This window comes from Periplaneta americana, chromosome 16 (genome assembly GCF_040183065.1).
Source record: "Periplaneta americana isolate PAMFEO1 chromosome 16, P.americana_PAMFEO1_priV1, whole genome shotgun sequence".
NCBI lineage: Eukaryota > Metazoa > Arthropoda > Insecta > Blattodea > Blattidae > Periplaneta > Periplaneta americana.
Genome location: NC_091132.1, coordinates 160,695,448 through 160,720,358, shown reverse-complemented (window position 1 = coordinate 160,720,358; position 24,911 = coordinate 160,695,448). Strand labels below are relative to the sequence as shown.

The 24,911-nt window shown below is 35.4% G+C and overlaps 1 protein-coding gene across 3 annotated transcripts; it reads right to left on the bottom strand.

The window, feature by feature from the left end:
* Positions 1 to 1,075: 1,075 nt before the first annotated feature.
* LOC138691623 (zinc finger protein ZFP2-like) lies at positions 1,076 to 24,039 on the bottom strand. Of its 3 annotated transcripts, XM_069813784.1 has the most exons (5): positions 23,916 to 24,039; positions 22,984 to 23,081; positions 21,255 to 21,392; positions 14,158 to 14,240; positions 1,076 to 2,506 (listed from the first exon to the last, which is right to left on the bottom strand). In XM_069813784.1, the coding sequence occupies exons 2-5, from the start codon at positions 23,074 to 23,076 to the stop codon at positions 1,249 to 1,251; spliced, it is 1,572 nt and encodes a 523-aa protein (XP_069669885.1). In that variant the 5' UTR covers positions 23,077 to 23,081; positions 23,916 to 24,039; the 3' UTR covers positions 1,076 to 1,248. The 3 variants fall into 3 exon arrangements, with proteins under 3 accessions (XP_069669885.1, XP_069669884.1, XP_069669886.1); XM_069813783.1 differs by having other exon boundaries at positions 22,984 to 24,039; XM_069813785.1 differs by lacking the exon at positions 1,076 to 2,506 and adding an exon at positions 7,085 to 10,524 and having other exon boundaries at positions 22,984 to 24,039.
* Between the last annotated feature and the right edge of the window lie 872 nt (positions 24,040 to 24,911).

Here is a 24,911-nt window from a genome sequence, read left to right as displayed (position 1 = left end):
CGTCACACAACCAAGAACAACTGACGTCATTACCCATTCAAAATTAACAAAAATTCTAGAACAAATGACGACTATAACCAATCAAAGAAATAACATCACGGCGACACCTAGTATAAAAACCTAGAACTAACATATAAACATATAAAAGTTACTAAAAATCACTAACATTTAACTCTAAAGCTAAGAAGTTGGTAATACTTACTATATCCAACCAGGTACCCGTCTTCTATGAAATTACCTCTATTAGAATGACGTACACCCATACACGTCGCACCGAATATATAGCATATCTAAAGGAACGAAGACATGCATATTTATTTTTACATTTTTGAAAATATGGTACGTTTCCACCATCAAAACAAAAGTACTGTTCTTCTTATGTATGAAATTACCTCTTTCTTGATATATACCAATAGTGAACAAGTAGTCTACTGACATTTCAGACGTCAAAACAGAGTGAAGCAGTGCAGGTGCCGGATGGAAGTTTACAGGTGCAGTGTGCTTGTAAACAGATCCACAAATGATGATTCACAACTTGGGCATCTGTGGGTTAGGACCATCTTCTCTTTCTAACTCGTTCGTTAGGACAATTTAGACTTTCACGGGGAACGTATTCAGAAATAGACTTTGGTACGCTTACCAAATACCTTACTATAATAATATCGGACAGCTAACAGTTCTGCCCGCGAACGACGCTGGTGCTGCTACCTAGGCGGCCAGTGTGGTGATATTCGCGAAACAAGCTGTAATCAACTGCAATGTATATTGTCGCTGGGCTAGTTAATAGCTTTCGATTTCCGAGGGATCATTAATCTTGAGTCAACAACATTCTCTAGGCCTAATTCCATCGTCTTTATGTTGATAGAAAAATAAAAATTAGTCTTTTTATTTTGAACTAACAAATGATATCTGGCGACGCTGATATAAACTCTGCAGTTGCGAGCGTCGTTAAATAAAACATAACATTTTTAAAACACTAAAGGTGAATGAGGCAAAAATGGGAAACATGGATGTCAGTGTGAAATAATATAATAAAGTGATACCTGGATATATATAAAAGCGAAAAGCAATAAGGTTGTGATAAGATAAAACTTCAATATTTAAGCCTTTGTCATCAGTGAGTAAATTTTAAAATAATACCACAGAAAGAAACGTAACAAAGACAGTACCTACTCAGAGTCCAAATATTGCTCAATTGCAATTTTAGATATGTGAAAAAAAATTGCTACATATCGCACTGTAAAGCTTCTAGCCTGTGTGCAAACGTATATGATCATTGAAATTTGCTTTTCTTGAAAATATTTTTCCACAAACAGTACATTTGAATGGTTTCTTACCATGTGTACGTACATGCCTTAAAAGATCAATGGACTGTACAAAACATTTCCCACAAACTTCACATTTGAATGGCTTCTCGCGAGTATGTATACGTAAATGCATTTTCAGAGCACCTGACTGTGTAAAACACTTCCCACACTCATTGCACTTAAATGGCTTCTCGCCAGAATGTGTTCGGGCATGTAGTGTGAGATGACCCGACCGTAGAAAACATTTTCCACAATCATCGCACTTGAATGGCTTCTCACCAGAGTGCATGAGTGTGTGCTCCGAGAGATGACCCATTTGTATAAAACATTTTCCACAAATTTCACATTTGTATGGCTTCTCGCCTAAATGAGTTCGAACATGGACTGATAAAGAAGTAGAATTTATATAACATTTACCACAGACATTGCATTTGAATGGCCTCACACCAGAATGTGTGCGTAAGTGCTTTCTTAGACCACGTGACTCTAAAAAGCATCTTCCACAAACATCACATATAAATGGCTTCTCGCCAGTATGTGTACGTTGATGTAACGTTAGATCCCTAGACTGTATAAAACGTTTTCCACAAGCACTGCATTCAAATGGCTTCTCGCCTGAATGAGTTCGAATATGCAATTTGAGATGACCCGACCGTACAAAACTTTTCCCACAAGAATCGCATTTGAATGGCCTCTCCCCAGAGTGCAAACGTGCGTGCACTGTGAGATAACCCCTTTGCATGAAACATTTTCCACAAACGTGGCATTTGAATGGCTTCTCGCCGGAATGAATTCGAGAATGCACAGACAAAGCACTGGAGTGTATAAAGCATTTCCCACATTCACTGCATTTGAATGGCTTCTCGTCTGTGTGCGTACGGAGATGTGATTTGAGATGTTTCAATCGTAAGTAACTTTTCACACAGATATGACATTCAAATCTTCTTTCGACGTTGTGGTTTGTGCGCAAATGCATTCTATGGATTTGCAAAGTCTGGAACAACTTGCCACAAAATTTACACTTATACGAACCTTCGTCAGTGTGACCGTCTGACCGTGACTCTGTGGTCTTCCTTCCTGTGATGGATTCATCGTAAAGCTGAAGTTCAGATGAACTATTTAAGACAGAACTCCCTGAAGGACCATTATCAGTGTTGCAGTTCACCTCTGGCACTGTACTTCCCTCAGCGTACAAAGAGCTGTAATCAAAAGATCCCTTTAGCGGTAGTTTCGACCATCACAATAGAATTAGTCGTAAAACGCTAAACCTGAGAAAGGAGGTGGTGGAAGCAAGGGGAAAGAGTTTGTTCTCCGTCCACAATCCTCCGGCGTTAAATTCCACAAGCACACTGAATATCTATCCCCTCTCCAATCTCCAATGACGTGTGGGGTAAAAGGAAGAGTTGAATCACGTGTTTCGCTTGTGACGTGTCACAATTCTAGCACAGCTTTGCATCCTTGTGCTAAACTATGAAAAAAAGTAAGAGATGTCCATACAGTAGCGCTCAAAAGTATTTTGTAATAAGAGTTTTTGGTTGTCAACCCTATTTATCTAGACCGTTTTCGCTGTAAGAAAAATCCTAATGTAAACATAAAGTCGGCTGGCGATCAAAACCTCGTAAATCCAAAATTGAAAATTTTACAGAAGAAAGAAATAATGTTGCTGTGACTGTGTTTTTAAAGCAAAATCGATGTGGTTTTGAATTTAGCAACCGAAATGTGATACATTAAATGTACGATAATAGTATACACTGTAAATTATATACATTTGTGTGTGGTGGAGTTACGGGTTTTTGTTACTGGTTAGGACTTTGGATTTACGTGGTTTTTACTCAATGAACACACTTCTTTCGTATACTTTATGTTCTTTTAAGTAATCTCAATAGTTTTTCACATCTACATGGATGCCAAATTAGTAAGTGACTACACTTACGTGGAATACAGGCATGTTTGTATATTTTATGACAAATTTAAAGACAATTTTAATTTTTAATTTCCCAATTTTATAAATATTTCTGTTGTTCTTTGTGTTGGGATTTATACAAAATTATATACTTTCCACTAAACTGGAAGAAAGTGTCTGCTGACGTTCTGCAGGAAGTCGTAGAATACATTGAAATCATGGGACATAATTTTATTTATTTACTGCAAGTAGGTGAGAATTTGTATAAACTGTGGTAAAGACACATTTTCTCTGTTCTTTGCATCCTTTTAGAAATAATATCCCATGCACAATTCAAATTCAATTTGTATTCAATAATTATTCCCGAATGGAGAAGTGCCTCGAAACTTTACTACATACTCTGAAGAAGTCATGGTGAAGATATTACATGATGTATGGCTAATTTTTTGTCTGGCAGTTTTGCATGCTTCAACATACACTGCAGGTGTGTAAATTTACCAATTGCTTAATTTTCTTTCTATTGTAGAGTGAACAGAACACACTTCATTTGATTGTAACCTATCTCAAGAAACTCCCGAACAATTCTCATGGTTAAGGCTATTAAATAATTTGCCCAAATACTATTTCTGTTTTGTTAAGTACATTCATCACTATACAAAATTACTTCATCTTCAGGTACTTTTTTGTAAATAAAACTCACTATTATACTGGTAAATTAATAAGAATTTAGTCTATCTTCAGCTCATGCCATCGATAACAAAATACATCTTTTCATTGTGAATCAAACAGCGTAAAGTTATGCAGCTTCAGTTTCGTCTTAATGGTACAGAGCTGAGTCATGGAGAGATAAGCACAGAAGTACATCCTGCAAGTCAATAGTCAGTACTCTTTTAGTGTCTTTTTTTTTTTTTTGTCTGCTTCCTTAGACTTTCTTGCTTCATATTTTATAAGAATATGATACTAATATTTTTCATCAACATTTCCTGCATCTCGAAAGCAGCACAAATGACAGTGTTGTTTTTTTAGGTGAAAATAAACTTAAATTTTGTTCCTCAATCACATACCTACATAAATATATTTATTGAGGTCTGTGATTTTTTTATGTATAGAATGTCTCATATTCTTTGTAGAGGGCAGCTTTACTCTGCCAATTTGGTTCAAAATATATTTTTCTGGAAGTAGTTTGGTAATGATAGAACTCCAATTTAGGCAGCTCAGAAAAAGTAGAGAAGTATTCATTCTTAAGTCATTACCTTTTTTTTACTATTAACAGCTTCTTTGGTTTGATGGTAGATTTAGAGCTAGCTTAGGTCCAATTTCTCACAGACACATTCCTCTATGGAAAATGTGTTAAGAAACGTGGTCTTGCAGACTTTCTGTCTTTTACTGCCAATGAAAAATAATTGGGCATAGTATAAAATCGACTAGATTCTTTTGAATCTCTCCTTCGACGCTGAACTGGAATACAATCTACAAGCCCTATTACAAACATCTTTTTTCCTCCCATGACAGATTAGTCCAGAAATGATCGAAAATTGTCTTTTGTTGATTTTCTGAAATTATTTTACAAAAGTTACTTTTTGCATTACACGAATGCATCTTTCTACTTCATATCTCCATTTTTCTGCCTCATCTTTCGCCAGCTCCATGTGATCTAGCTCTTTCATTCGTTGTTTCTGGTTGACTATCAGTTTCCATTAGCCGCATCCTGATTTCTTATATATTAAGTTCTCCCACTTTATTGCTAATAGTAAATGAAAAAAAAAAATATTGTTTCATTACCATTTCAACAAACCATAACAAAATAATGTATACCAGTGCAGCAACAATTAATTTCAAGTGTCACTCACTTCGTCCATTTATCTTCCCTCCATTTTCGTCTTCTGATTCACCTTCGTTCTAAAAGCTATTATTTTTGGCATATAATGTTCATTACAAATACTGTCAGTAGATTCCTCTTCACTGCTCTTATCAACCTTAGTATTACTACCGAGTTGAACGGAAGTATTGGATATTCTGATGCCTGTGACAGGAGTTTTTGCAATACCTCCACAGAGTGCAGACTAATTTCTAAAGTGTTATGTTCTGTAACACCGAAGTTTACAGCGGAACCATAATAATGGTGTTTAATATTTATCTTGTTCTAAATAAAAAGAATGTAATTAGAGCATTTCATTATTTATTTATTCATTCATTCATTTATTATTTAATTATATATATATTTATTCATCTTTTAGGCCTAATAAAACGCCATTTCAGTTCCCTTTATTCTGCGTATTATTTCCATACAGTGCAGGCACAATTGCTGAACTGTTGTGTTCTGTAACACCGAAGTTTGCAGCGGATTATTGTCATTCTGATCACTAGACAGAGTACAATATTTTTAACGTAGCATCAGTCGCAATGCCTCGAATGTCAGTTTCAGTCTGCAAATGATCAATCAGCTTGGTATTTAAAACCTCGTAATATCCCACCCAATGGAGTTCCGAGCTTTTGATTCTGAGATTAAGAGCAGTGGAAACCTCGTGATTCCAGTCTGCTGGAGATCCGAGGCTTTGAGTCTGAGATTAAATGCTAAGGAGATACGAGGTCTTTGTAATTGGTCAGTAGATGGCTTCTGTAAGATTTGGAGTCACAATGCTTTAATAGAACATGGGAAATGTTATTTGTTGCCAGGTTATGGCAAAAAAACGATTTTGCTTGTAAATGGAATTACGAGGTTTCGATCGCCGACCGACGATAAGCACGTTGCTGTCATACCCGTGATTAGCTCCCAGTCGAAACACTCACGTGACGCAGGAAAACATAGTTCGTATTTGTATTATTTGAAAATAAAGAATTGAATTTTAGTTGTTAAATACGATGGAACATTTAACTTCACTCATATGTAAAACGCTATGTAAAAGAAAGGCTACTTTTATATTTTGTTATGTACTATGAACGCGGATGAACACCCACAGTAATACCGAGATAGTCTGTTCTTGTAACAAGCTGACGTCACTTGAGCTCGTAGTTGTTCAGGTAAGCACGTGGTACTGAAGTATGGCTTCTGCACCCTCAACTGCTCATTGCGAAGAATAAGACTTAAAAATAATTTAATTGCAGTAATTATAAAGTAAATGTCTCCTAAGCAAACGAATGCATAGTAGTGAGGTTAGGCCTACTTGACGAGTAACGGGAAATGTTTAACATGAAAAAGAATGTACAACAGTAGGCGGGAACACATACTGAGAATCTATGGCGCCAAACAGCGGCCAATGAAGCCTCACTTCAGTCACGTGCTATTGTTTACATTAGGATTTTTCTTACAGCGAAAGGATTATACTGGAATAACAAAGTGAGTCGTACTGCTCTGTCAGTTACTAAGGTGCTTCACGTTCCTGTGGTCACGCTGTCTGAAAACTCGTAAGTTTTGTTTACACCAATAACACTTTCAATATCTCTGGCTCATAAGTATTTGGTAATACATTCTACGGACATAAATGTAATATTTTTAATGTCTTGCACGTAATTACTTGTTCTTATAGATTGAATGCATGCCGAAACAAGAGGAATATCCAGTGGAGTTAAGAGAAGCTGCATTAAATACCCTTCGACAAGGCAAAACACAGTATTCTGTTGCCAAGGATTTTGTTATACCACAACAACTAGTAAGTGTGTGATATAATAATAATAATAATAATAATAATAATAATAATAATAATAACAACAACAACAACAACAACAATAATGATTTATTTTAGCTGGCAGAGTTAAGGCCGTAAGGCCTCTTCCACTCAACCAGCAAAAAGTATATATACATATGCATGAACTTACAAAGAATTCAACAATTTGATTCAGATGAGAGTTACATGTATACAAGAGTTATTTACGAATTAAACAACAAAATACTATGAACTATTAATTAAACACTGAAATAAACTGTGTAGCAGAAGTAAGCTACAATACATGGAATGTTACTATATTTCAAATAATATTAGATAATAGAAAGAGATTATTATGAGACAATTTTGAAAATACAGCACTATCAGGATGATGTCTAAAGAAAGAAGTAACAATGTAGTCAGTGATAGTTAAATCAGTATGATTGGAGTGAAATGCTAATAAGGGTATCTTTTAAGCTGGTTTTAAAGGTGTTTATTGTCTTGCAGCCCCTAATACTTTGTGACAAGGAATTCCATTGACGCGAGGTGGATACTGTAAAAGATGATGAATAACAAGATGTTCTAAGAAGAGGTATACTAAGCGTGCGTGCCACAGATAACTGATTTGGTATTTATGTCGTGGTTAGAGTATAGATAAGAGAAACGGGACGTAAGGTAATCTGGTGTTGAGGTGTGCAGAATTCGAAAGAGTAAAGACAAAGAGTGTAAAGTTCTGCGTTTTTTAAGTCGGAGCCACGAAAGACTTGCGAAGGACGGTGATATGTGATCATATCGTCGGATGTTGCACACGTATCTGATGCATATTCTGAGCACGCTGTAACTTGACTGACAGTTCAGAACTTAAGTCACTTAACAAAACGTCACAATAATCGAAGTGCGGCATTACTAGGGTTTGTAGTTTTGTACTAGGGTAAGTTTTAGTTGCTGGAGCAAGAAGTTTCTCAAGCGAATCAAACAGTGAATGGAGGAACAGATTTTTTTATCGTTTCTTTAACTTGAAAATTCCAACTTATATATCGGCGTTATAAAAAAAAACAGGCAATGTAAATAATAAGCCCCGATCAGTTCGTCCTCGGAAAACTTCAAACAGAGTAGATTGAATCGTAAAGAAACAGTTTCCTGCTAACCCACTGAAGTCGGAAATGGCAATATGGAGCGACTTGGAAACAAATTATGGATTAAATCTACATATTTAAACAGTAAAACGTCGCCTAAGTACTCAAGGTTTAGGCCTGTAACACACTTGCAGAGTTTTCGCTAGCGAGAAATGTGTTGCGAGAAAGAGGCGAAGAGCCTCCTCCACACACTTGGCGAGTTCTCGTTATCACAGATCGCACCTCGCTATGATCATCTATGCACTGCTTCATGTAGAAAGCATTTTTCTGATTATAGTAATCAGTCGTTGTGGAAAATATTATAGGTTATGTATTTACGTATATTGTCGTACTTAAATATATAACCTATAAATAAATTGTCGTACTTCACAAATTACGTACGAACGCTGTGTTGAATCTGAGTATTCAGATGATAAGGAAATGGAGTTACATGAACATACTTTGTTAATGGAAAGAAAAAGTAGGCCTAAAATTAAAGCCAGAAATGTCTGAAAATCACAGGGCGAGTTTTGGACACTGGTTTCGATTTGAATGATGATACGTTTAGCCATTATTTCAGGTTGAATGGACCACAGTTTTTTGCCATTCATGATATGATAGAGGATTCTTTGCTATGTTCTGTTTAAAATTATGTAAACCGTTAAGACATATAGATACATTATTTCAAATGTTTAATTAATACTATTAAATCTCATCAAAATAAAAAAGGCCTATTTATTTTCAGGGTAATCTTATATTTGTCTCCAGATTTCTTATTTTAGTTTCGTGTTATTATAGTTTTCATCCCGTGTATCATATAAATAGGCCTACGGGTGACATCGTACAAGTTCGATAAGTTTCTGACTGTAATTATCAACCATCTTTCCTCATTTTCAAATAAAAACAGTACAATTCATCGTCACCTGTGATATCTTTTTCTACATTCAATCGTCATAAAGAGTACAAATGTCAAACATCTTTGATAAATGAGTCAAGAAAATTCGCTGAGCTACCGATTCCAGTGAGAAACTCGCGCGAGGTTTTTGCCTCGAGCGAGAACCTCTTCCAATGTGTGGACGTCCATCTGAATCCATGTTATCAATTTTTTAATTTTCTCGCAACACATTTCTCGCTGGCGAAAACTCTGCAAGTGTGTTACGGGCCTTACATGTTTACATGCTAGGCGGCCTAACCGAAAGCTACTGATATCTGGAAAAAATCGAAAGGCCAGACTGAAGTTTGCAGAAACATATTCCAAGAGGACCTTTCAAGAATGGTCTAGCATCCTATGGAATGACGAGAGTAAATTTAATCTATTGTGCTCTGATGGTGTTACGTATGTACCTCTTCTTATAAATCAAAGAAACAACAAGAGGTATCAGGTTCCTACAATAAAGCACAGTGATGGTAGCGTCATGGTCTGAGGTTGTTTCTCCAGAAGTGGTGTTGGATATCCGACTGAAGTCGAGGGCAAAATGGATCGTTTCATGTACCGGAATATCCTGGAATAACATATGGTGCCACATGGAAGGAGATGCATGCCACGGCAGTGGATTTTTCAACAGGACAACGATTCGAAACATGTATCACCCCATGTCAAAAATATGTTAAAAAAAATAGGATTTTGGAATGGCCTCCAAGCTCCAACCTAAACCAATAGAACATCTCAGGAAGAAGTTGGATCGACGTGTTCGTTGCAGCCAGTACTCCAATAAACATTAATTTTTGAAGATTTTAAGGGAAGAATGGCTGAACATTCCAAAGGAACGTCTGAAAAGTCTAGTGGATTCTATGCTAAGACGATGTTGTCAACAAACCAAGAGGTTATGCTACAAAATACTAAGTTCTTTTTCACTAAAACAGAAGGATTTATTTATATTCAGTTCATTTCAAAGTTATAAAATACTTTTGAGGTTTTGTCATTCGAAAAAAAATTTTTATTTACATCAGTTTTCATCACAGTGTGCATACATTAGTGTTACTTGTAAGAGAAATACATGCTTTTCATTGCAACAGTGGATAAATTATTTTGAATGATTTTATGCCCACATAGTTTCGAAATTGGCATCCTACAAAATACTTTTGAGCATTACTGTAGTATATCCGATTACGAATATTAGACAGGTTCAAATTTAGAACTCAGATCAACAAATTAAAGCAAAGTATAGGCACAAGGAAGCAATTATAGGCCGCATGAATACATGAATTTCACGAAACTAAAAAAATGTAATGTGAAGCAAGTTATGCAAATTAGACTTTTGATTACTACGATGAAAATGCATGTAAGAAAATACATCGAATAATAACCGCTAGTGCTGTGGTATCTTGGTCCACAGTTAGACTAAAGGCTAGAAGGGAGGCTTCCCATGCTGGCAACCTCGGTTCAAATACTGGTTTATCCAAGTAGACAAATACTACGTTAGGTACTGCCAGTGTTCCGAAGTTGCTCTTTTAATCTGAGTAAAATTATATGTTTAATGCCACACTGTGTCAAAGTGTCTTCTTCACCAGCCATCCCATCACATTCTGATACAGTTTTCTCAATATCCACAAAGCTGAAACGAAAATTTACCTGTAGTAATGTCACGAGAGGTTTGAGATTTATTAGGACTATTTCGTGAATAAAATAAAAATTATATAAACAATATATCCCTAAAATTCGCTGACAAATTATTAATAATTGTATATTTACGAACACTTAACCTATTCAGATATCGTGAACTTGAGATGGATTGAATATCGATTACTGCAATAAAGTAATTGGATGTTATTCAGCAATGCCAATTGCGAAAAGCGAAATACAGGTTTAACATTGTTAATTACATGTACTGCACTTTTCTCTTATTATTATTATTATTATTATTATTATTATTATTATTATTATTATTATTATTATTATTATTACAGAAATACGTTTTCATTATCTGCTGAAATCATAATATAATTTAACCATTTTATAATATAATTACAAATAACCTGATCAATGCATTAATTAAATGAATATTTGTTGAAAACGCAGTTATCGATTCTGAATGTAGTGTAATTTTTTTCAGATAGCCTAGAATGGACATGGAATTAGAAGATGAAGATGTGGAAGTAGAATTTCGCACTTTATTTAGTACTTCATCGTTACATTACACACTACACAGAGAACTAAGAACTATGTAATATTGTATTTTATTACACCATACGGAAGGCAGTTTGATCAAAGACCTTGTATATAATTGATTTTCTATTAGGCTTAATTGTTTAACTTCATTCACGCAATACAGATTTCATAGGTTAGTTACCTGTGGGCGCGGGACAATATGTCAGCTTGCCTTATTTCGACCGTTACTCCGTGCTACATGAAAGCATTTTCCATAGATCGACAAACTCATTCCTGCTGTAGTGTGTAACAGGACTGAAGCTGCATCTACACAGTTCAATTTTCCATGCGTGTATACATGCAGTCTGGGAAGGATATTGAAATGGTCAAGTTAACGTACGTTCAATTAAGATGCCTGAAGATTTTGTGTCCACATGGTGCACCGTTTTGAACTTCGTCATCAATGCGTAAATACATTAATTAATATTAGCAATCAATCTTACATTCATTGCTTGAATGCATAAACTTGAAAGAACAGTTTAACCCTGTATTTGCAGCTTAATGGATTCATGCTCATCAATTTACAGGGACACAATTGGCGACACCGACTAAACAAAAGAACGACCATGTGATAAATTGATAGTGATAAATCTAGCTGCAAAAATTATCGCGATGTTTGATTCTGATTGGTCGAAATTCAAAATTTCATTACACTTCATTGGTCGGAAATAGAATGATGTCATATAAACAAATTAGTCATTCTAAACTCAATGTGGTGTGAGTTGAATACAAGGATAAATATGATATGATATGATATGATATGATATGATATGATATGATATGATATGATATGATATGATATGATATGATATGATATGATATGATATGATATGATATGATATGATATATATATATCTGAACATACTCTATCCTGCTGACACTTCACATTTCTGTATTCGGGCCAGCAGGCTCTTATTTACAGCATTTAGAACTTTAAACACAGATGTATTGTGACCCTTGTAGCCTGTTCTTACTATGTCTTTTATGTCCCTTCACTTTCACTTAACCATCATTGTAATTTATTCACTTCTTATCCTAATTCCTTTCTCTTACTTTGAGCTACACTTAAGCCTGTGGATGGCGAAGAAAACGAAAAAACCATTAAAAATGGAAATTTTGTTTTCAACTCTAAAAATAAAATAGAATTTCAGTTTGCTATATCTCTGCTTATGTTGCCTCTGTGACAACTGAAAGCCCCTCAGGACGCATTTAAAAGGGACCAGAACGATAGTATATGTCATATACTTGCTGTACTTTGACACTCACTTTGTCGACTTTCCTATTTTCAACATTTTGTACCATTCAAAATGCTCTAAGAATGAAGTTTTTCTTCAATCTCAAATTGAAATTTTTCAAAGACGTCCACAAAAGCATGTGAAGTACCATATTGACAAATATGTTTAATTCTGCTATTGAAAGTATTCAAATCACTATGTGTTGAAAAAGTAATAAGATTTTAAAAACTGAAAAATTAAGAGCTAAAAGAGTAAATTTTTTTTTTTCTCAAAACGTAATTGGAGGAATTTTAAAAGCGCATGTCATATTTTACATACATCTATCAAGAATGATTTAAATATAAATTTAAAGAAATATTATGTAAACTTTAAAAATTGGGACAATCATAACTGAGTATTAAAAATACAACAAATATTAATTACACTAATTGAAAAGTGAACATTTGTGTACTGCATGCCCACATTGTGAGAAATGTGTGGTAAAAGTTTCAAAATAATTAGTGTAAAAATACAGAAGTTAGAAATTTCATCGATCCATAGTCTTAAAAACTATTCCTACATTCAACTTCTTTCCCCTTTTCTCATAACTAACTAAATAACCCTTCCAGGTTAAATAAATCATTATTATTATTATTATTATTATTATTATTATTATTATTATTATTATTATTATAAATACTTCCTTCTTGTAAGTAACATAATACATTTACATTCATTTAATTTAAAATACCTAACCCTTGTTGGCCTGTAGGCTTCTTGTAATATCCTAAAGCACAAAGTTGCATGTTTTTTTCTCGCAACTTGGCTTTTTATGGAGCACCAATACCTTTAGGGCTGTATTGCTTACTACAAATCAGAAACAGCCACAGTATTTATAAAATATGGCTACTTGGAGACTATGAATATTGCAAATTTATGAAACCATGGCAGCTGTATTACGTAGTACAGTACGATTATTTAGTCCTGACAGTCGCCAGGGATGTGCACCTGGGTCAGGCGAATCCATTTAGTTATCCCAAGGGGTGTTTGGGTTAGTCACTCGCTTGCCTTCGTAGCAATCGGATGTCACGCATGCAGTTAAGCAGTGTGTTTCTAGTACAATTAAGCTGTACAGCATTCCTTTACAGACCGCTCGCCCTTATCTCTCTACTCCGGAGCTCTTCCTACTACTCCTATTACTTGCCCTCTTTCGCGTCGTTGAGCTGTCAGGACTAAATAATCGCTCTGTACAAGATTTCAATGGTCACCGCTAGGAGCACTCATTTACAGCATTGTTGCCATTACTTATCAAATGCCCTAGTATATAACTGTATACCCGCATTGCCTTCATAGAGTCTTTCTCCTTCTACGATTTCCGTGATCTGTCAGTTTTGCGTCGTCCTGTCCACACCTGTGGAGTAACGGCCAGCGCGTCTGGCCGCGAAACCAGGTGGCCCGGGTTCGAATCCCGGTCGGGGCAAGTTATCTGGTTGAGGTTTTTTCCGGGGCTTTCCCTCAACCCAATACGAGCAAATGCTGGGCAACTTTCGGTACTGGACCTCGGATCATTTCACCGGCATTATCACCTTCATTTCATTCAGACGCTAAATAACCTAGATGTTGTATAGCGTCGTAAAATAACCCAATAAAAAAAATTGTGTCGTCCTGGTGCTTCCCATTTGTAAATCGTACTTGGCTTTCTTTCATACTATTTCTTAGTGTACGGCCAAGCCATCTCATGTCAGGACGTTTTAAAATTAACGTTCTATTATGATAATGAAGCAATAAAAGAAACAAGAGTGTGAAAACTCTCACTCCACACTCACCTATCGGTCAAAATCTCATTCTCCTCTGCCGTAACTTCCACTTTCAGCTCGTCCTTTATTGTGTCCAGGTGACATAACTCCTCCTGAAACATAAAGACGGAATAGCACAGAAAGGTGGCACAGCTCCACATTTAGAGTAAATTCGTAAATTCATTATGCTCGACCATGCCGAAATGTAGTAAATATACACCTGGTAGTAGCCCTTTAATGCACCCCATTACAGTACACCTATTCTTTATAGTTCAGTTGTTCAGCCAATCAGAAATCACCATTGTAGCATTATAAAAGCGCAAGTATCGATTATTCTCGGATATTCAATCGAAAGACAACTAGCGAAACGTCACGGAGGCTGGAAATCCAATACTGTCGCAGAAGGTTATGTTCTGTTACTATAATAATTAGCGTTAATTGTAAATAATATTCAAATAAATTCAATTTGTCATCTCGTTTTATAATTCGAAATCAATTTCCAGGTTATATCAAGATTAATGTTCATGTTATTCTCTAGATTATATCAAGGTCAATAACATTCGTTCCTCGGAAAAAATCAATACTTTCGCGTCTGCGCGCATCTCACAATTTAGAAGGTCAGTTCCGCTCCTATATAACCATAACATGAATACTTACGAATAATTTCAAGTTAGAAATATGGTCGAGCATAAAATGTCATATGAAACTTGCATATAATGGTAATTAAGACGCTCGTATGAAAATTATTAAACTCGCTTGCGCTCTTTTCATAAACAAACATACTCACGTCTTAATTACTACCATTATAGGCTCATTGCATAATGTACTACAGAGGTGTGAAAATTATTAGAATAATCTTAATTTTAAAGTTAGAAATTTAATTTTTCAGTCGTTGACTTTACTACATTATATATTTTGTTAGGTGTTAACCTTTACATAATAAATTGTGTGATGTATGAACATTTTCGTTGACCATGTCAACAACATCAGATACACTCTGTCATTTTACAATATCAATACTCTCAATGTTATCTACACAATTCACATACAATACATGTTTACTGTCATATGAAGGTAAAACCTATTAAAAAATTATATGAATTAGTTTTATAATGTTGAATTGTGGATACCCCAACTTAAAATATACTTATATTATCATGGGTATATTCTTTGCAAATCATCTCATGTGAACGATAATATGAACGATGTAATGATATGAGGCTAAAAGTAAGATAAAATATGATGAGCTAACTCTATTTAATGCTTTACTATGCATGTGAGGATTTGCAAATTACAATATTTTGTTACAAGGTATTCACTTTTCCATATCATAGTATAAAATTCTGGCCTGTTATAACTGCATATATTTTGTAGATCTTGGTGTTATTGTTTATGCCAATATGTTCGGTTTAAACTGTTTATAATTAATCAGATGATGGGGTATGTTCTGTTGTTGTTCATGTTACACTGAAAAATAATCAAAGTCGTAGGTAGTTAATCTAATTTTGAAACTGATGGATTTGATTTTAATAATTGTAATGTATTAAATGAAACTTACGGATAATTATTCAATGTAGTAGTGATGTTGTAGAAGTTTATTTAACATGGTGTGAATCGAAAGTCTGAAATCGCTGAAAGAAATTAAGTGTTGAAAATTAATATTAGCTTAGTTAAAACAAATGGTGCAATTTGTTATATAAATTTGATTGAAAGTCCGGTTTCAATTAATGTTGAAAAAATGGGATGGCTACGAAGTACACTAAATAAAATGTAAATGTCGGTAATAAATTCTAACTTTGCTAGAGCAAGTCGGAAATATTTAATTATATTAACTACATACATTGAACAATACTCACTAGTTGTGGAAGTGTTTTCTGTGGATGTTGGTCGTGTACTGGCTAAGTGGAGACTGTGTACCTGTGTTTGACATAGTTTACGTAAGAAGCAAATAGTGCGCGCATGAATACACCGCATCACATGCTGTATAGTGTGTTTTGTAAATTGGGTAAATTTTCATTAATCAATGATTTATCTTTTTTATAATATTTCGAAATATAATATTCTTCTGCCGTGTTTATTCGTGTATTATCTTTATATGTTTTGATTATTGTTAGGGTATCACTTATTGATCCAAGTTCATGTCCATATTGAATGAGATGGGATGCATATTTAGATTTTGTTCTATTGTGTTTAAAATCGGAGATGTGCTCTTTGTATCTTGTTTTAAAATTCCGTTTTGTTTGCCCAATATATTTGGCATTACAGGTTTTGCACTTTAACATGTATACTCCTTTCATGTTAATTGTATCGGTGTGGCGTAACTGATTGTTGATAGTATTATTTAATTTATTGTTGGTTTTATATGCTGAAAGCAAACTCGCATTCCCGAGCCAAAGCTACAGCATATCACTGACAAACTGCCCAGCACATGGTCAACAGTTCTGCACTACACTGCTGCTGCACAATGTTTTGTAAGTGCTTAAATTCCCATCAAGCCATTATGAAGTTATTAGGAATACTTCAGTGCACTTAATAGGCATGCTTTTAGATTTTTTGTGTTGTTACTTCATATTGATATCTAAATATTTTGAAATGAATCATAAAAAATAAGAGTGAAATCTCGATAAGACGCTCTCAAGGGACCTAATAAAAATAGCGTATTAAACAGAATAGCGTATTAACGAGAGAGTGACATTTTTATACATTTTAAAATTTTAACACAAAGGTATGAATCAGCATAAACATTTATGAAGAAATTTAAGGAATAAATAGTGTAATTATTCACGATTAAAGTTATTTTATTCTCTTTACTTTCAGAAAATTTCAGAATGAATACACTGTGCCCTTTTTATTGATTTTAATATGTTTTATTTAACGACGCTCGCAACTGCAGAGGTTATATCAGCGTCGCCGGATGTGCCGGAATATTGTCCCACAGGAGTTCTTTTACATGCCAGTAAATCTACTGACATGAGCCTGTCGCATTTAAGCACACTTAAATGCCATCGACCTGGCCCGGGATCGTACCCGCATCCCTAGGCATAGAAGGCCAGCGCTATACCAACTTGCCAACCAGGTCGACCTTTTTATTGAAAATGTCAAAAATTGTTTTCTGTTTTACACTTGATTCAGTACTATGAACAACTGCACTTTTTACGCTATTTAAATCGGAAGTCACATCAGTAATTTGACTACTGTAAACATTAATGAATCTACGAATCACAGACACTGCTGCAAGGGGTTTGTTGCAAGAAGGATTTGGACTGTCTACCGCTTCCCCTTCCACTTTGTCAAGTCTTCACTGACAATGCGATTTAAAACTGCCAGCAAGAAGGATAGGCTCTGAAAATAGTAGTCTTGTAGGTACTCAAGGGTCGCATTCCATTCTATTGTATTCACCAAATAAAGACTCCTATAAATTATTGATCATGCGGGCACTAGTTGTAAATGTAGAAGTCCAAGAAAATTTTCTCAGTATCCTTTAAAGAACGATATTTTACAATCTTCAACAGATGAAAGATGTATTAAATGGGATGATGAGCGCATTAAGTGATGGATTTTGCATGCTTTTATATAGAGATGTCAAGGGATCGCACGAAAAGAGCGTATAGTGCGGGATAGTGTAACAAATGGGCGTGTATTATCGGGGTTTCACTGTATATGTAATAATTACATTCAAATCAGTTAGTAAATATTAACTAAAGACTTTTTTTAAGCTTTTACAATCATATTTCATAAGAATTTTTACACTAAAATCCTGACAGATACGATAATTTAAATGTTGAATTCCATCTTATTTAACGAATTTTGTAACGAAATATTCTTTTTAAACAGAGGTACTTAGGTGAAAATAAAGATATAGGCTTTAGTTTATTAAACAGACAGAGTTAATAAAAGAAATTAAACTCAATTAGCCTTATACTGTAGAAGTCAAAATTCGTTTTATTTAGTCTCCAATCCAAATTGACTTGGCAGTGTGGCTTGGTGAATAATAATTTACTTGAGCCATTCATTTTCGTGGGTAGTCTTATGGGATAAAGGTACTTGCACTTTTTGCCAAAGATATTTCTCCATTATTGTAAGAAATACCTTACCAAATGCGAGGAATAACGTATGTCGAGGATGATGGTCAGCTGTCTCACTTTTCAGGGGAAATAGTCCATTGTACAAACGATAGGTTCCCAGGACGTTGGGTAGGGCGTGGTGGTCCCTCTGCTTGGCCATCTACTCCCCATTTCAGTTTGGTTGAGAGGCTTTCCCCTCTACTCACACTCTCTACCGCCAGTGAAGGGGAAGGTGCTACAGTCCGTCGTAAAAACGTTCGACTAATTGACGTACAACACAAAGATTCAAAATCTATATTTCGAAAGTCTATACCAAGAAATCAGTTCTATTTTTATTGCTATCTATATCAATAATTTGCATATTAAAATATTTAATGAGTTCAATATACGACAGTTACTTGTAACGTAAGAAGAAATAAATACTAAAACAGGCGTACAACTGACATATTAAATTTAAGTATTTCGATCTTAATAAGCATAGGTCTACTGAACCAGTAGTAATGCATTTCTACGTTCAGCTACACAAATTATAGTACTATGCAGTGAATTTAAGTGGAATTATGAATAATAACATTATAATACAGAAATATTTTTATAGACTTTCATAATTTGTTTTGTGCTGAAATCAAGAATTAATTTAAATTAACATACCTCGAGAATTTTGGTAGGTTGTTATCACTATTATCTTCATCACCGTTCACCGCAGCTAATATTTTGTCTAAAGTTGGCAGTTCTTGACGAAAAAAGAATTGGTGAACTTTAGATCTTATTGCTGATTTTGTGAATTCGTCGTATTTTTCTAATAGTGGAACAGTTTTGCAAAATTTCACCAGACTCTTTAATTCATTGTCATTCATCTCCGCCTCTCTTCTGATGCGATAAACACTTGCTTTTCCCACTCCAGTCATCTCAGCCACCTTTTCTAAACTGTAAGTTGGATTTTCAGCACGTAACGTTTGAAATAAATTCAACACACATCTCTTCTGACCACTTCGCATTGGTTTACCTTTTTTATGTTTTATAACACTGCTGGAAGCCATAATGTTCGTTAAATAATTTACAAACTACGATAAAATACGGTCCTCAGCCTAAATAAAAAAACTATGTACTTATATAAGAAATTAACACTACACTATGTACACTATTTCCTATACCGATATTCACAAAACACTACGAAGTAAAGTGTAAGGACGAAATAAATCTCAAACCACTCAGGGCAAAAGATAAATGTTTTCTCCACCGCTAGTTGCTACACTGCGACATACACACTGGGACAATCTGCACTGTGTCGCTCCCCAACATTCAAACCAACATTTGTTAATTTTATTAGTAGCCAGTTGAAAATATTATAACAATGACACTAAAATATACTGAAACAAGTCATTGTTAAACATCTGTATGGCTGCATTTTATATCCCCTAGTGTACTTTATTAAATATTTTATTTTGTTCAGTGTACAGCGTAGGGGGTGCAGGTATAAGAAGTAACAGCTACTGCTCGGTCGCTAACAGTATCTGGGGAATAGGGAGGGGGAAAAGAATGTCTTCGCGCCCTCTCAACTTGCAAGAATATGCCGTTTAGATCTTTCGATGTTGATTCAATTAGGATATTGTTTGTGGGCTAGATTTAAAAACATTTTGTATAAAGTGAAGGTGAACACCTTTGAAGAGTTGACATAACGTATCTGTCTAGCAGCCGAATAGATTCGTGGTCTACAATGGAAGATAGGGAATGCAGCATGTGCAATTCACACTGGAGCAACTACGTGTGATTCTGCAGGAGGTGGGGCAAGAGAGAGAGTGAGGGAGGACACAGAGGGTGAGAGGAGGAGGGGAAGAGAGAGTGAGTGAGTGAGTGTGCGTGCGTGCGCGTGCGTATGTGTGTGTGTGTGTGTGCAAAACTAACAGATTAATAGAGAAAGGACAGGATATCGGCTGGGGGGAACACGTTACAGACACAGCGGGAAAAGCATGGAGAGCATTACACTTTGTGATGAGGGTACTGAGAAAAGGTTCTGATAAATCCAAAGAGATTGCATATAAATCACTAGTACGTCCAGTAATGGAATATGGTGCTGCATGTTGGGATCCTTACACACTAGAACATATTAAGACACTGGAAAAGATTCAAAAACGGGCTCTTAAGTGTTGTCGGAAAAATTCACCATTAAAATGGGACACACTCACGGACAGGAGAACGAGAATTCGATTATGCGCACTGTTCAAAACATACAGAGGTGAGCCCACCTGGAGAGAAATAAAAAATAGGTTGCAGCAGCCAAATTACTCTTCAAGGAACGACCACTCATATAAATTGAGGGAAAGAAGGCAGAGGACGGACACTGGAAAGTTTTCTTTTCTCAATCGTACTATCAGGGACTGGAATGCTTTACCTGCAAACTTACTAAAGGCTTTACCAACAACCAAAAATGCATTTAAAAATAGGCTTAAGGACCTTACTAATAAACGGTAATTATACATAGTATTTAAAGGGTGTAAATGATATGTTGTTATTGAAGTGTTGTATCAGTGAAGAATTATGTTGTGTCAGTGAAGTGTGTTGTGCAAGTGAAGAAGTATGTCGTGTCAGTGAAGTGTGCTGTGTAAGTGAAACGTGTTCCTGTCAGTGAAGCTTTATAGTTTATAGTGGCAGTGCATAGTATTTGAACAGTGAAATGTTTTTGAAGTATTAGTGAAATCAGGATAGAATCAGTGAAATGTGTCGTAGTTCCAGTGCAGTGAGTGAGTTGACAGCGAAATGAGTGTAATGTTGAAAGGTACTTGTGCAGATATGAACATATCATACTCGTGGGTTTTAGTTCGATCTTAGTTTTAAGATACAAATTAGAATATTTCAAATGTTATTTTAAGTGATCATTTAATTTAATTTATATTCCCTGTTGTTATTATTATTATTATTATTATTATATTATTATTAATTGTATTTTTAATTAATAAGTTTATTAGTGTCATTATTGAGTGTAATTAATTACCATTGCCACCGGGTATATACCCATTGCAGTGTGAATAAATACATACAACAAATTCTATGGGATTAACATACCTCAGTTTTACACTTTGTCATAACAAAATTTGTTGGCATCGCAGTTTCCTCGATTTTAATATCTGATGTGAGATCATAGCTGTGGTCCACCCTTTCCGTCTTTATTCCAGCCACGTGGAGATCCAATAAATTCCCTTCCTGCAGAAGATAGACATACAATGCATTTGTAACACATAACAGCTTGTAAGAACGTGATTCAAAGTGCTACATTCTGCAATCTGGTCTTCATACTGCAGGTTGACTGTTAATTAACACAATGTGAAATACAGCATAAAGAAAATAATTGACACAAAAATGGAAATGTTTACTTCTAGAAGTGAGGAATATATCGTCATTACGTGTCTAGAATAGAGCTCATAAACACTGAAATATAAAAACAACACACCAGCTGGAAGAAGAAAAAAGTAATTTTACTGACACTGGTATCCTAACTATACTAGTTCAATATGATTATTTTACAGAATAATTCAGTGCTAGGTCATCCACGACAAAGATTTTAATGACTTTCCTTAAGACATGGTCGCAACTTGGAGATGTGTCAACAGGAATTCTACAAATAGCCAGTAAGACTTCCACTTTTGATGATGAGAAGACAGGAATCATCAAGTATGAGCCTGTCGAAATCCAATAGTGCATTAGGATAGTTATTTCTAACGCAGTCGTTCCTAATTTAGTAGAGGTTGTGCAAATGATCTTCTAATTCCGTAGTTGGAATATTATATTAAGGTAAGCATTCACTACATCGTATCGTACTCATTGTACGAATCGGAAAATGACAATATTTACTGTAATTGTTATGTAACCGCGTTCACTATATCGTATCGCACGCATCGGCTCTCGGCAAATCCGTCCGCGTTTCTCGGTTGAGAAAACTTTCCGATGCGTGCGATCATGGCCTTCTTTAACAAATCAATTTTAATTGGTCAACTGTACTATTATGTTGTGCCATGTTCAGTGCCGCGCCAAAATGGCAGACGGAAAAGTTATTTCGCTTGTAGAAAACTACAAAGAATTATATAATTTGAGGCATTCCATTACAGTAATCAAGTCGTTTCTTACATATATATTATGTAACCAATATCTCTTTTGTTTCTTCCTCTTCAATTAAGAAGCATGAAACAATTACAAATTCTTATTTGCTAATACTCATGGATAATAGACCTAACCTCAAAACTCCTTTGTTTTCAGCAATGTCAATATCGTACGTCAAAAGTTTTAAAGGGCTGATAAGGAATCCGGTGAGGTGATGAAGTAGAGCCGTTACAATGAACGCACTCTACTTAAAATATCCGTTGTGTGCAATTCGTCCGAGGGCGATATGATGTAGTGAACACTTACCTTTACAGTCCCTCAATTCCAAGTACCGGTATGTGATGGACAGTTTTCCCTGGTTGACTATAAAATTTAAATTGTGTATTTGGTAAAGGAATTTGAACAAATGAGAGGATTTATGAAAAGCAATTTGATTGAAGGGTATTTTAAAAGTATATTTACACCAGCGGCCATCATCAGCATTTAAAATACTATCAAAGAGTATAAGAGAAGCATATAACATGTGATATGAAAGCAAACATCACACACAACTGTAGATTTTAAATTTCATAGACTATAATGAAAGACTAATGATTATAAACTGAGAGATATTTTCATAAAACTTCATGTCTTATTCAACAATGTTAAACACGTAACAACGTCACACACAGCAGTTACAACTAATGATTCAATTTACCTCTGATAAGGGCTTCTTCTCATCTGTATCAGTGTTATCACTCCACTGGATAGCCAAAGGGTCCACCGCAGGTTCGTTCTTGATTACATCCATCGCGACTGTAAGAGATATTTAAGTGCTGCAATATCTACAGAAAGTAAGCTGCGTGCGTTTACGAGGTGCGTTTGAAAAGTTCCTGGCCTGACACATAGATAGTATTCAAATCCTGTTAACAATGCTGCCAATGTTACAAAGGAAACTGAGCCGGTGTCGGGTCCAGTTCCTGGGTAGCTCAGTTGGTAGGGCATTGGCGCACTCAGCCAAAGGTCCCGGGTTCCATATGCAGCCCCAGAACAATTTTTCCCTTGAAATTATTCCAAGTCAGCTTCACAGGGAGCTACACCTAAAAGCTAGCTAGATTTGCATAATATACGTCACTGTTCGTAACAGAAAACCACACTTCAAGGCGGCACACAGAGTTTGTGTGCACTCTATGTTGGGTCTTTGGCATTCTGTCAGCCCATTTGAGGTATGTGGATATAAAGCGAAAAATTGAGCTGGTATCGGGGGGACAGTTTCTGGATAGCTCAGTCGGTGGAGCGTTGCCGCGCTCAGCCAAAGGTCTCGGGTTCGATACTCGGCCCCGCAACAATTTTTCAATTGAAATTATTCAAGGCAGCTTCACAGGGGGCTATACCTGAAAGCCATTATTAGCGGCTATTTTACCACGGCTTGGTTCAATCACAAGAATAATAATTTTCTGTTGCCTCATTTGGTGTAGCTTATATAAAGAGCTCCATTTCATTGAGAAAGTAATTGCCACCATGTCATTCCTACAAGTGCCCTGATGTAGTGTAAGCTATAACCTATAACAAATCCTTACAAAAGAACATGGAAATAAAATAATGGCTGTAACCGCACATTAGGAAAAACAGAACTAGAATAATAATTACACGATATACAAAAAAATAACAATATTCACAGATATATGAAGTATTAAAATGAAATGAATCACAATTTTAATAACGATAACCCTTCTCGTTCGCAGTGACAATACACACGTCAAGAGAATGAAGACTTGAAGAGCTTCCACTACGATCAAGTGTGCCGTGCCCACGGAAATTTAAAATCAATTTAGACTCCACAGCAATAATTGTTACAACAATTTGCAGTTTCTGCCCTTGCACAATGAATTAACAGACATCAACCCTAAATTAATAAATTCCCAGTACTTATCTGGTTGCCAGTATTCTTTACAGAACTGTAGCTTTATAATTTATTTGAAAATCATCGGTCAATTCACACAACTTGCAGCGGAAATATAAAGTACTTGTGAATTTAAATATTATAGTAATTGTAATAATAGCCAAACAATATTTTTCTTAAGTGTCGCACTCGCAACGTCAATGGTTGATTGTTCCTGCATGCTATACAGTAAATCTAATGTAATGTTTAAATACTTCTTGAATAAAGGTGAGCGGCTTCAGCCTAGTGAGCCACCCTTCCTACGTAAATATCAGTTATGTACGAGTAGTTGTTTAGTCAATAGTCCGAAGCGGTCCGAAAACAGGTCTGAACCTCACAAGTAATACCAATAAGGAACCACTTATGAGGCATATAGGACAGGAGATATAGAAAAGTAATGTAAGCAAGTGGTGTGGCGCACTTGTAATCAGAACTTTTTCTGTTAAGTTGTATCGTAGAGATGGGGAAAAGTTATTTTCTCGTAACAGTTCAAAGTGTTCCAGTTCCCCCAAAATACTAAGTTCCAAATATCACTTCCGAAATAACAGTACCATAAGTAACTACTCGTTCAACGAGTTATAATCAACGAGTTACAAACAGAATATAGAGAGGCCATGTTGTCCTGTACAGCGCTCTTTGCGGTGTCACAGCTAAACACGGTAGATTTGAACTAAGCGCCTACTGTTGTAAAAATTAGTCTGCTT

Excerpts from the sequence above, each read along its gene's own strand:
- LOC138691623 (XM_069813783.1), bottom strand. The coding sequence starts at position 23,076 with ATGGATGTAATCAAGAACGAACCTGCGGTGGACCCTTTGGCTATCCAG. Across the intron at positions 21,393-22,983 it reads AGAAGAAGCCCTTATCAGAG|GAAGGGAATTTATTGGATCT; the intron begins GTAAATTGAATC and ends TATCTTCTGCAG. Across the intron at positions 14,241-21,254 it reads TGACAAAGTGTAAAACTGAG|GAGGAGTTATGTCACCTGGA; the intron begins GTATGTTAATCC and ends TTTATGTTTCAG.